We start from the raw sequence: 14,404 nt of genomic DNA, 5'->3' as shown, positions 1-14,404 counted from the left end.
AAAAAATTGGGTTCCCTTTAACTAATGATTTATTGTTATACACTATGAGTTGCTATTATATTGTCATTTTAAACCTATGATTGATAAAAACATTTTATCCTTAAAATTTATGTTTCTCACAAATCTAGACAGTATGTTATATACAGGAGGCCCTCGGTTTACAACGGTTCAATTTATACCGTTTCAGAATAACAACCTTTTTTCCAGTCATGTGACTGCTATTGAAAAGCATTGAGAAGCAGTGCATTGATTAAAATAGCCAGTAGGTGGAGCTATCCGCTTGTGGTGCAGCAAAGCCAAGCAAGCTGAAATTAATCAGTTTAACCAGACCTGAGGTATCAAGCAGATTTCAAAGGAACAAGATCTTCCCGTCTATAAATCAGTCCAGATTGGAATGCATAGAAAGAACTGCAGAAAAATGCAAGTGAAGTCTGTGTTGTGTGATTATTTTATTAGGTTTATAATGCTGTTTAGCAAATGTTTTTGTTCATTTAACTTAGTTTAATTATATATTCTGTGTTGTGTGATTATTTTATTAGGTTTATAATGCTGTTTAGCATTTAAAGTCTTAATTTCAAAGCTTTAAAAATAATGTATTAGGTCTTACTTATGACAATTTTGAGAGGGGCCTGGAACCTAACTCCCTCACTTCCCATTGACTTACATTATAAACTGGGTTTCAATTTACAACCATTCCTTCTGGAACCTAACCTTGGTGTAAACTGAGGGCTACCTGTATCATGCTGTATTATATTTACTTTATTATTTGTATTTACTGTATTGTAATAACATAAAAAGGCTGGATAAAAAAAAGATCTTGGAACTTTATTGACACTAAAATCAAAATGGACCATTTTTATTAAAGGGACATGGAAAGATATTTGATGGGGGGGTTTTTTTGTTTGTTTTTTGTCTACAAAAATGTGAAGTAAAAGCTGATTGCATTTAAATGGAAACTAGCGTCACAGATTCAGTTCTATGCATCCAAATAATGCTCATTGGTTGATAGGTACTGATATTAAACAACTTAAATTGATTGCTGAAAGCGACTATATTAAACCCAAGTAGTACCTTATTTCATGTGTATAAAAAAATGTACATAAAATAATGTTACATTTTGAGTGCCCCACTTTAGAAATAAATAGACTATTCACTGTAAAAATTAAAGGGACAATAAAGGCAAAATTAAACTTGATTCAGATAGTGTACACAATTTACAAAAAAAAAAATTTTGTTCCATTATCAAAATGTGCCCAATTGTTTTATAGGCACACTTTGTGAAACACCAGCACCTATTGAGCAAGTGCAAGACTTCACAGTATACACGTATCTCCATTTTGTGATTGGCTCATGGCTGTCACATGATACAAGGGAAGGAAAAAATCTGGCAGAAAAAAAAAAAATTTATTTGAAATTCCGAGTAAGTATAATTGTATTGTGTTATTATTATGTATTTATCAATAATGCAATTCTACTTTATTTAAAGGAATATCCAAACTAAAAAGAACATGTGTGCATTTGTATTATAAACAGAAGCATTTTGCAATATACTTCCATTTATAAAATGCACAATATGCTGTGAGTGCCCCCCCCGTACATCAGCATACAGACACCACACCTTATCAGAAAGTCAGCAGTCGGGATGGGTGAATGTTTTGCAGCATTCAAACATTTGTTTGTTTCGAATTTCAAATGTTTGTACAACATTTTAACATTTGTTTAATGTAATTGTATTTATATTGCTATATTTAAAGGGACAGTCTACACTAAAATTGTTATTGTTTAAAAATATAGGTAATGCCTTTACTACCCCAGCTTTGCACAACCAACATTGTTAGATTAATATACTTTATAACATGTAAACCCCTAAATTTCTGCTTTTTTTCAAAGGCTCTTTAGACAGCCTCTCAATCACATGCTTTTGTATTTGTTTTTCGAAACAGGAGACCGCTAGTTCATGTGAGCCATATAGATAACAATGTGTTTACGCCCGAGAAGATATTTAAGATTTAGCACAACACAGTACTAAATGCAACTCAAAAGATAATAAATAGCCACAGTCATGTGATCAGGGGGCTGTCAGAAGATGCTTAGATACAAGGTAACACAGAGGTAAAAAGTATATTAATATAACGGTGTTGGTTATGCAAAACTGGGGAATTGGGTAATAAAGGGAATGTGGATATTTAATGGTATTATGAACATTCGAAAACAAAAGTAACATTCGATTACCAAATTTTAATGAATGTTTGTTCTTATCATTATTTGATTGTCCAAAACGAATGTCCACAGAACTATTCATTCTACCCAGTAAATAGCACGTTCCCCATCCCTAGTCAGCAGTGGCTTGTATGACACAAATTAACTCTTCACTGATGCAATACATCCCTCCATGGTGTTTGAATCTAGATTGTCAAGTCATATGTTGCATATGTGCATATGCCAATGTAACAGTAATAACTTTTACTAGAAGCATTTTTGCTAATAGAAGTATATAGTGCAAAATATTTCTATTTCAAATTTAAATACATTCATGCACATTTCAGTGGGGTTTTTTTTTTATCCCTTTAATGGTACTTTATTTTTTTTAACATAATGTTTTTTTCTTATTGTATGCAAACATAATGCAATACAATTAGTTTAAATTACTTTTACTTATGCAAATATTTAAATTCCATTGGACTGAACTACACTTATAAATAATAAAGTATTACATAAATAAATTAATAAATACATTTATGAGTAAATATAAATAAATAAACAGTGACTGGTTGCTACAAAGCTGACCACAGAAAAAAATGCTAAAAGTTTGACGGAAAGTTAAAGGGTCACTGGACCTACATTTTTTTTCATGATTCAGATAGAGCACAAAATGTTATGCAACTTTCTAATTTACTCCTATTATCAATTTTTCTTTGTTCTCTTGCCATCTTTATTTTAAAAGCAGGAATGTAAATCTTAGCAGCCAGCCCATTTTAGGTTCAGCACCATGGATAGCGCTTGCTTATCGGAGGCTTACATTTACAAACCAATAAGCAAGCATTACCCAGGTTCTCAACCAAAAATGGGCCAGCTCGTATGCATCACATTCCTGCTTTTTAAATAAAGATAGCAAGAGAACAAAGAAAAATTGATAATAGAAGTAAATTAGAAAGTTACTTAACCCCTTAAGGACCAGCGACGTACCCTGTATGTCGCTGGCCTTTTTTTGGGACTTGATTGTTTTATAGCGCGGTCTTGCCACCAGCGTTGGGACTGCTCTATTCCACAAAGCCTTCTGGAGGGAGGGCATTAATAGCGTGTTCTTGCTAGACTTGTGCTATTATGTCCTGAAAAAACCCTTAACGACCAGTGACATACAGGGTACATTGTGGTCATTAAGGGGTTAAAATCGCATGCTCTATCTGAATCATTAAAGGAAAAATTTGGGTTTAGTGTCCCTTTAATGAGTATCGTTAGAATGTACGCAAATTAAATTGTGTATTAGTTGCAGTTCAAAAGCTTTTACTTCACATTTTTTATTCAACAAATAAATAATTATCTGGTATATTGTTGCTAAAAATACAATGTTTGATTAATGAGAATATGAAGGTAATACAAATGTAGAACTTTTCTTTCATTTTTGGAAATGTTTTAATTTGTTTTACAGCTGCAATGGCTCAGCAAAAAAATTAATGGATACAGAACCTCCTATTTCATCTCAAAACATTGCAAGCTCAGTTATGAGACACTGCAGTAATATGGCTTACAGTAATGGCAAAAACCTTATATATATTAAATAACTTCAACTGTACACAAATTGAGCAAAAAAAGTAATAAATGAGGGGCCACACTGAAGTTCTACATTTAGGGCTGGTTGAAAAGCTTTTCAATTCTACTAATAAATACTTCTATTTAAAACAATCTTCCAAGTAATGTACAAGCAAGTGCAAAACACAAACACTGACAGATATATAGATAGATATATTGATAGATAGATAGATAGATAGATATATATAGATCAACAGATAGATAGATAGTCTTAGATAGATAGAGATAGATAGATAGATAGATAGATAGATAGATAGATAGATAGATAGATAGATAGATAAGATAGATAGATGATAGATAGATGATATATAGATAGAAGTTAGATAGATGATATATAGATAGATGATAGATAGATAGATAGATAGATAGATAGATAGATAGATAGATAGATAGATAGATAGATAGATAGATAGATAGATAGATATGATAGATAGATTACAGATAGATAGATAGATAGATAGATAGATAGATAGATAGATAGATAGATAGATAGATAGATAGATAGATAGATGATTGATAGATGATAGATAGATAGATAGATAGATAGATAGATAGATAGATATAGATAGATAATAGATAGAAATAGATAGATGATAGATAAATAGATAGATGATAGATAAATAGATAGATATATTAGATAGATGGATAGATAAAAATGACAAAAAGGAAAACAGTGTGTGTTGCAAAGTGAATACATGGATAATGAGGAATAAGGCAATACATTGCTAGATAGAACAAATTGGATGTCCTTGGGCTGCTCCAGAAAGAAAGGGAAATTGGACTAAGCTGCTAAAATACAGAGTAAACACTGAGGTTGGAAAACAAGGAATTACCAGTAATATTGAAAAACATGTACTTTAATTGTGTAACAACCACAATTACATCCCCATAGAATTCATGATCAGCTCTGGTGGATACGAGTACAGTCACTGCGTGTAAAATACACAAAGAAACAAGGAGATTACAGAGCTGCCAAGTCACACTATAAGACAGGGTGACTTGCTATTTATTAATGCTCTGTTTTTCAGACCACTCTATGGGTCAGTATAATCACATTATAAAATTATAAGTAATATTGATTGTCATGGTTACATTTGTCATATTACATCATAAAAGCAATGCAATGTTATTGAAATGGTTAACTGACAATAAGGAATTTACATTGTCAAACTTTCAATACATAAATATTCTTTTTTTAATTTAAGAACACCTATATCATATTACATTTCTATTTTTACAATGAGACATTTAAACTTTTGATTATTTTTTTAAAGGGATATGAAACCCAATTTTTTCGTTTCATGATTAAGACAGAACATGTCATTTTAAACAACTTTCTAATTTACTTCCATTATCAAATTTTCTTCATTTTTTTGGTATCTTTTGTTGAAAAACAGGTATACAAGCCCAGGAGCCTACCCACTTCTGGGGCATTATGGGCTCGATGTATCAAGCTACAGAGGACAGCCGCAGCTTGCCTCTGGCGGACTAAATTCCCCAAGCGGAATTAAACATTGCACGCAAGCGCTATTTTGTGCTTGCGTGCAATGCCGCCCCCTGTCCGCGCACAGCCAATAACGCATGGACAGGAGCTGTCAATATCCCAGGTCGGACGATACCGGGGATATTGAAATTGTCTACCTAAGAAGTGGAGAGGAGTGTAGAACTTCATATCTCTTTCAGGTAGTAAGAACAATACAGTTTTACAATTAACATAATCTTCTTCTCAAATATAAATTAAAATAGCACAGGAATCAATTTGCATATTAGATTTTTTTGATGGCACTTTCTGTGACATCACCATATAATCTGTGACATCAACATATGTAAATTAGCACACATTATGACATTAATACTGATTCTATTAAATAACAATTCAGAGGCAGAATTATGTGACATTTTATAATGCAATTTTTTTCTGATCAACACTTAAAAGAGACATAATAGCACAACAAAATTATTCTATGAAACTTCATATCATATTATAATTCACTAATGTTCACTGGTATCTATACATATGGGTTAAGGACATAATTACAGTAATCTGGACAGGTGTTTGTGATTGGTTGCTATGCATATATGCTGCCTCTGATTGGCTCACTATGTCTGCTAAGAATCAGCAATACATAGTGGTTTTTGATTATACTTTGTTTGTCACATATATGTTTCTTACAAACTATCGGCTAGATTACAAGTGAGGCGCTAGCTTAACGTGCACCCGTAAAGGGGAAAATTTGCAAGTGGCTGGATAAAGGGACAGTCAAGTCCAAAAAAATGTTTCAAATAGGGCATGTAATTTTAAACAACTTTCCAATTTACCTTTATCAGCAATTTTGCTTTGTTCTCTTGGTATTCTTAGTTGAAAGCTAAACCTAGGAGGTTCATATGCTAATTTCTTAGACCTTGAAGGCCGCCTCTAATCTAAATGCATTTCGATAGTTTTTCACCACTAGAGGGCATTAGTTCACATGTTTCATATAAATAACATTGAGCTCATGCATGTGAATTTACCATGGAGACAGCTCTGATTGGCTAAAATGCAAGTCTGTCAAAAGAACTGAAATAAGGGGGCAGTCTGCTGAGGCTTAGATACAAGGTAATTACAGAGATAAAATGTGTATAATTATAACTGTGTTGGTTGTGCAAAACTGGGGAATTGGTAATTAAAGGATTATCTATCTTTTAAAACAACAACATTTCTGGTGTTGACTGTCCCTCTAATGTGACCTTGCGTTTTCACTTTGCGCTAAGCGCAATTAACCAGAGGTCAGACTTCTGGTTAAAAATAAAAGTTGCCCCAATTGCCCCCAAAATAAAGAGGACAGTACAGTAAAATAATATAAATACATGTGTATTTTGGGTTTTTAACAAAATAACAGCACAAAGCAGTTATAAGGGGTTAAATTGAGAGGATGTGGGGTGTTAGAAAAAAAAAATGACACCTTAAGTACCTTTACATAGGAGTCAACGGGGATTTGTCTGTAGATACATACTGTATGTATATGCTTATATACATACATATGTATGTGTTTATAGGGGTATATACACATATAAACATAGAAATATATATGTATATAGGCATATACATATATATTTATTTATTGCTGCCCTGTGAGGCTCCCATTGAAGCCTAGGGAAGTGCGCTCCCGAGAGTGCTTAGCTTCCAGCAATGTGAACACCAGCTCGTGTTTGCATTGTGCCATACTTGTAATACCAGCGCACATTTACGTGCTCTTGTATTGCCCAGTAAAGTGCAAATATCATGCTTGTGTAATCGCACATTTGCACTTAACTTGTAATCTAGCCCTAAGTAGTTAATTATGAATGTATTCCTGGCAGGCACACAGAAAGCATGCCACAGTGATTATCCCCTTCTGTGAATCACCTTCAAACTAGTTATAAACCATTTATATCTCATTAGAAACCATGAGATTGGCAATACATGAAACCAAATTGTTCTTCACAAATGTGCTCCCCTTACTCAAACCCTATTGCCCTAGGCAAATGACTAGTTGGTTAGGCAAGGCTAGATAGCCACAGGTGCCAAAGAACCAGTGACTCCTAGAATTCTCCATATATCTATATAGAATTACCAATGTCTGACTCCTAAATATCCTTACTGGCTCCTTTTTTTTACACATTTGTTGATCCCTGGGCTAGGCCAAAATATGTTTGTGTAATGTTAAAGGGACACTGAAATCAATATTTAAAATATACATAGAATTTATAAGCAAACAAACACTACATGGCAAAAGATCTGTATACAAAATAAATGCATTAAAATAATGTAGCAATGTTTTGGGTTTTTTAGCACAATTTACAAGATTTACAAGGGGTGTATCCCTGAACTGTTTTCAGGAATAGTTCAGGGATGCAATCCTTAAAAACTGATTTGCTATGACCAGTTTGGGCCAAATATAAATGAGCTTTTGCTCGGATCTAAACAATTATTATGTAGAATGTTGGAATCTCAAGTAAATGTAACCATACTTAAAGGTACAATCTACTTAAAATGTTTTATTGTTTAAAAAGATAGATAATCCCTTTATTAGCCATTTCCACATTTTACATAACCAACACTGTTATTTTAATATATTTTTGTACCTCTGTGATTACCTTGTATCTAAGCCCCTGCAGACTGCCCCCTTATTTCAGTGCTTTTTGCAATCTGGCATTTTGGCCAATATGTGCTGGCTCGTGCATAATTCCTTAGGAGTGTGCACAATGTTATCTATATGGCATACACGAACTAGCTCTGGAGAGCACATTAATGTAAGTATTGTAGATATAGGTAAACTTTTTACTTGTAGCGTTGAAACATTTACATTAGTTTTAATAAAAACTAATGTAAATGTTTAACAAAAAAATAGTTTTTGTTTTGTTTTAAACAAAACAAATACCGAATAGTGCAGCCACCGAATATTCAGAGAAACTAATTTCTCTGAATATTCGGAATAAATTTTTTTTCCGAAACAACATTTTCTAGGCTGCACATGTCTAGTTATTTCCTTTTCTCAATTTAAGAAAATTTACTATGAAATCTCATGAGATTTCAGTGAAATCTCATGAGATCACAGTAAAGCAAAGTGTGACATCAGCACTCATGAAGCTGATTGGCTGTTTCTTTCTTCAACATGCAGCTGACAGTAGCTGAAGTATAACTGTTCACAGAGAACATACTGTTGTGAGTTTAAGAATTTTAAGGACAATTTCTTTTTTACATATGGATGTGATTTAACATATGGGTATTATGTCCCTGTAAGTATGATGAAGGTAGTACAACCTTTCTGTAGGCTGTAGAAAGAACAATTTCAGAGGTAATTTACAGCAAAATCTGGCTGGCAAAAATAAGTAACAAATGCAACACTATAAATGCAACACTGTTATATTTTCCTCAAATAAACATTTACTGGAATTCCATAAAGATTTATGTTAAATGCAAATATTAAAATATAAATCATTTTTATGCAGTGTGAAATTTTCCCATGCAATGATTAAAATGCTTAGATCACTGGTTTTCAAACCTGTCCTCAAGCCCAACAGGTCAGATTTTCAGGATTACCATTGGTGAGAGCAGGTAAATTAACCAAGTTTACTAATCAGCTGATTATTTCACCTGTGCTCCAGTTCAGATATCCTCAAAATATGGTCTGTTAGGGATGCATGAGGACAGATTGATAATTTCACCTGCGCTCCAGTTCAGATATCCTCAAAATATGGTCTGTTAGGGATGCATGAGGACAGATTGAAAACAAGAGGCTTAGATGGTCTTGTGTGCAACAATAGCAATACATGAATAATAATATTTATATGGTTTATATCATTCTTGTATACTGCTTGACCAATAAATAATACAGGCTGCTACACTACTTCTATACACAAAAATAAAATGCAAAACAAGCACACAAACAGCAAATGCTGCTTTTTCCTGAAGTTTTATGGATTCCAGTGATATAATTATTCCCCTGATGTGATCTGTCAAACAACAGAGCCATCTCCATTTTTATACATATGTGGTACATATTGTTAGTCTGATTGTACATTCCCATAAACACGAGTCATGTGCTTACAGCCATGTCTCAGGAGGGATGGGATAAAGATTACATTGCTAGGAAGTTCTAGTAATTCCAACAACTGCTCCATCAGTGGCTGTCTTAATTGCCACGCTACAATTATGGATGAAAACAATTACTCACTCATTAAGAAAAAAGACTTTGTTCAGAATTACTGCATTTTAGGAATAGCAAGACCCTATTAAAGGGACATTATTAAAATCCAGTATAAAACCGTTTTAAAACTTGCTTAGAAGCACCCAGTTTAGCACTGTTGATGAAGCTAGGCTGAGACACACAATGAAAAGGGCTGGGAAATCAAGAAGAGCAAACACTCTCCCCCTCCTCCGCTGCATATGAAAAGACCCATTACACAACCAGGAGTCTGTAGATATCAGTATACATTTAAAACTTTGGGGCTTGTTTAGGAGTCTGAAAATAAGCAAAACTATACATTTTTACAAAAACACTCCCAGGTGGGCTATATAAAAGGATCATCTACAAAACATTTTAATCTAGTGTACAATGTCTTTTTAAGTATGTTTATCTTAGTGAAAGGACCCCTATAGAGATAAAATGACATACTCTCATTTGTTAGAGCATGCCATTTTTTTTCTTAGGATGCTGCAACCCAGCAAATGGGTTAAAGTACCACTCAGGACCCCTGAGCGGAAACTGTTGCTGATCCCCTCAGAAGTGCTCCTTACACATATGGATCATGTTATTAGCGCTGCTGATTGGATCAGCATCAATTTCTGCTCTGGATCAGCAGTGCCTTTGCGGGTCCTGAGTGGTACTTTAACTATGTGTTTAACCACTGTATGGGTGTTAAATACATAGAGTTGTAGCATTGCTAGTGATAAAATGAATGGCATGATGTAATGAATTATATCATTTTCATTTATCACTATAATGGCCTTTTAATAAATAGGATTTATATGAACACACAGGGGCATATTTATCAAGCTCCATGGAAACACAAGTTATGAAGCGGCGGTCTAAAAACCACTGCTCCATAACCTGTCCGCCTGCTCTGAGACGGCGGACAGACATCACCAGAAATCAACCCGATCAAATACGATCGGGTTGTTTGACACCCTCTACTAGCGGCCGATTGGCTGCAAATCTGCAGGGGGCGGCATTGCACCAACAATTCACAGGAACTGCTGGTGCAATGATAAATACCGAGAGCGTATGCAGTCGGCATTTATCGATGTGCAGCAGACATGATCCGCAATATCGGATCATGTCCGCTCACACAATGATTATTCGGCCCCACAGTCTTTAAATATGCAAATAACACAATTGTGTCAAATAGTGACACCTGATATTATTAATTAGCAAAATATGGATGGAAAAGAGTAAATCATTTATGGTTTACAAATTCTATTATAACCTAAATTGTATTACAGTTGTGAGCATAGTAACAAAATTTTTTTTATAGAGTTCAAAGATTACATTTTGATTTTGCCACCTGTTAAAGTTTACAACTGCAATGGAATGTTGTCCTATGTTGTGTATTTAGTTTTTGTTCTGCCCTACAATATCTGCAGCTCACAGTTTTATATAATAGAATAAAATAATTGCTTAAAATGATTCTCTCAACCTTCAGGGAGAGTAGAGAAACCCCAACCACAACCAGAGACAATTGATCATACCACACAGAACTTTGCCACCCCTTGTAAATTCTGGGCCCTAGGCTCAAGCCTAGTTGTACTAGGCCAAAATATGCTCCTTTGATAAAGTCTTTAAAGGGACATTGCAGTCAACCATTTTCTTTGTTTCATCTAAACATTTTATAATGCATTTTTTTATTTTGAAAGAAAAAATAATTTTCCTATTTACAATTAACAAATGTTTTCCAGTCCAGCTCGCAGAAGAGTTGTGGTAGTTGTTCTTATCTGCCAAATACAATTGAATACTGCAGTATCGTTTTCAATATCATTTTAAACAACTTTTACTTGACATTTATGGGATGATAGAATGTTTTCGAGTAATGTACCTTTAACAACACCATACGCTACAGTCAATGACTAATCCACAAAGATGCTGCAGAGCAGTTCATAATATTCTTCAACCTTCTGCTGTGGGTCTAAACATCCCAATACTTATGTGATACAGCTAGGCAGCTAGTTTTATCACTTTGCACCACTCAAAAAAAAATACTTGTTATCTTTTCAAGATAATTCAAATCAAACAAAAAAACACTTGAAAAGATTTTGATAACTTTATGTTATCAAAGTCTAGAGGTTACAATATTAAAGGCAGAGGAAGGCTTAGTACACAGTAGTTATTACAATATTTTATTTGTTGTTTTTCAAAACTTCTTACCTCTGGATCTTTTTCTAACTCCAGACCAGCTTCCACAAGGCTTCGCTCATACTCATCCCTCTGACACTTCTTTTCATCTTCCAAGGCATCCTGATGGCTCATCTCTACCACAACCACATCCTGCGGATGATGTGGCTGATTTCCATTGCCAGAATGTGAGTGATCTAGGTTTTGATTCTTCTGTTGACTACCATCTTTCTGTTTCTGGTGGTTTTGATTCTGTAATTCCCCTGGCAGTGGTTGATCTGGGGGGGTTTTCCCAATTTCTTCTGGTGTCACAGAATTCCCATTAGAAACAATAACTGCTGGAGGTCTGTTATTAACAGGGGATCCATTGTGATGGGTGGAATTATGTCTGTAATGATATACAAGAACATAGTCCACTTTCCTTTTACCATCCCCAAAATACATGCCTCTATGTTCAATGGGCTGGTTGCCTTCCACATAATTGTTCACAACCTAAGAAAAAATATATATACATAACCAGTGACTACAGAAGAAGGCACAAACAGAAAATGTATTGTTATTGTTCGAGAAACATTAAAAATATTACATTTTTGTTCAAAGCTCATTTAAAAACACCGATTAGTTGAAAGAGAGTCAGGGGGGTAGACAGGGATAGATAGACAGAAGATAGGTAGATTGATTGATTGATATAAAATTGACAGACAGACAGATAGATAGATAGATAGATAGATAGATAGATAGATAGATATTTCTAAGACTTTATTCCCACTATATCCCACAATGTTTCTCTTTTTAGTCACTTACTGGCAGTCCTTGCAGGTTCTCTAAATCCATACCTGAAATTCAATAATCTACCCTCCCACCCTCCAAAAAGCCTGAATCACTACAACAAATCAACAGGAAGATCAGGAAATGTCATCCTCTAGGTTTTGAAAGATATAGAAGCCATGAAACAAAATCCATTGTGCAATGAAATAGGATCTCCTGAGTTTCAGCTTTCCGTGGTCGCTTGTGACAATAAATGCTCAGGCTTCAGATAGGATGTATTGAGAAACAGATGAGTGGAAGATGTTTTCCTGTTTATCACTTCAGGATATATCTGGGCACTGTTCACTCATTGCCTAGGTACCTAATCTTCTCAGTAAGAAAGGTCTCCATAGAAACATTAAGAGCAAGAGGCATCTTGTCTCCCATGAGAATATGGGGAGGGAGTGAAATGTTTCTTACTTGGAAGGTAATTATTATGTTTGAGAAATACGCGCCTCACTATTTACCTGATTCTATAACTTGGCATTTACCAAGCAAAACAGAAAATATGAAACTTGAAGAGCTATATATTCCCTCCAGTGAGCCATTAAAACTGTGGCACAAATAAAAACAGATAAAGAAACGATATTATGTGACATATCTGTATTTAAATATTTGAAGGCAGTTCATTAAAAACTTTAAGTAGAACGTCTGAACTAAAATGCAAACCAAATCCCTGGTTATATAGCATCTACATGTGACTAAATAAATTGTTATGAAAATTGCTCATGAGCAATGCTCTTCATAAACTAGCAAGTTTAAATTAGTTCAGTCATTTAATAGTTAATTGCAAAACTAATAATGATGTTTCTTTGCAGTAAGGTGCAAACAAGTCAAAGAAAAATTGAAGAATACCTTGTTTTGTGAAGAAAAAATAACAATAAAACAAAATAATGTTTTACTATAATGAGATTGACAGTACCACAGAATAAATGAATGAGTTGTATTTAAAGGGACAGTATACACTCATTTTCATATAACTGCATGTAATAGACACTACTATAAAGAATAAGATGCACAGATACTGATATAAAAATCCAGTATAAAACTGTTTAAAAGCTTACTTAGAAGCTGTCAGTTTGGCAATGTTGAAAAGGTAGCTGGAAAGCCCACTGCAAGTGGCAAATAAGACACCCCCCTCCTCCTTCTTTTGCATATGAAAAGACCCTTTACACAAACAGGAGCAAGCTGGAGAAGGTAGCTGACGGTATTCACATAAAACTTTGGGGCTTGGTTAGGAGTCTGAAAATCAGAGCAATGTTATTTAAAAATAAGCAAAACTATACATTTATTTTTAAAAACAACTTTATGGGCTATATAAATAGATCATCTACAAAACATTTATGCAAAGAAAAAATGAGTGTATAATGTCCCTTTAAGGGACTTACCCCATAATACAAAAAAATCAATGTCTGAAACCTACATGGTCTGTGGTCCTTATCCTGCCATGTAGGTATGAAACATTGCGGTATTTTATTATGGGGTTAGTTGTTTATTTTATTTTCTGGTGTTGTCACTATTTACTTATGAACATTTGATTTGAATTATTTAAGGATATTGTAATGTAAATTATTACCCCTTTAATATGTTCCTAAGGACCTATTTTACTGCCTGGAGTGTATTAAATAGATGCTTTTTCCGGTTGGAATCAACACCTATGGTGAAAATATACCTCTTTTTTCTATTAGGGTAATAAGTATTTTACATATTTTGATACAATCTCGTCACCTTTCAGTTTGCAAGAAAAATAGATCTACAGGGGAAAAATGTTTAGAGAATACTCCCAAGGAACATTCTGTTCAGCTCACTATCAGAGGCAGGGGAACTCATTTAACAATATGGAAAACAATATGATTTGAATTTTGAATGATAAATTCACATTAAAGTGAAAATTAAACTTTAATGACCAGATAGGGCTTGCACAATCTTTTCATATG

The 14,404-nt window shown here is 34.0% G+C and overlaps 1 protein-coding gene across 1 annotated transcript in view; it reads right to left on the bottom strand.

The window, feature by feature from the left end:
* ANO2 (anoctamin 2) overlaps positions 1–14,404 on the bottom strand; it is an 850,080-nt gene that overhangs the window by 817,960 nt on the left and 17,716 nt on the right. The window contains exon 3 of the mRNA XM_053718733.1: positions 11,694–12,152. Within this exon, the coding sequence (XP_053574708.1) occupies positions 11,694–12,152 (459 nt within the window). The remainder of the gene's footprint in view (positions 1–11,693; positions 12,153–14,404) is intronic.

This window comes from Bombina bombina, chromosome 6, assembly GCF_027579735.1.
Source record: "Bombina bombina isolate aBomBom1 chromosome 6, aBomBom1.pri, whole genome shotgun sequence".
In the NCBI taxonomy this organism is placed as follows: Eukaryota; Metazoa; Chordata; class Amphibia; order Anura; family Bombinatoridae; genus Bombina; species Bombina bombina.
The sequence above is the reverse complement of the archived record's forward strand: the minus strand, read 5'-3'. Positions and strand labels throughout refer to the sequence as shown.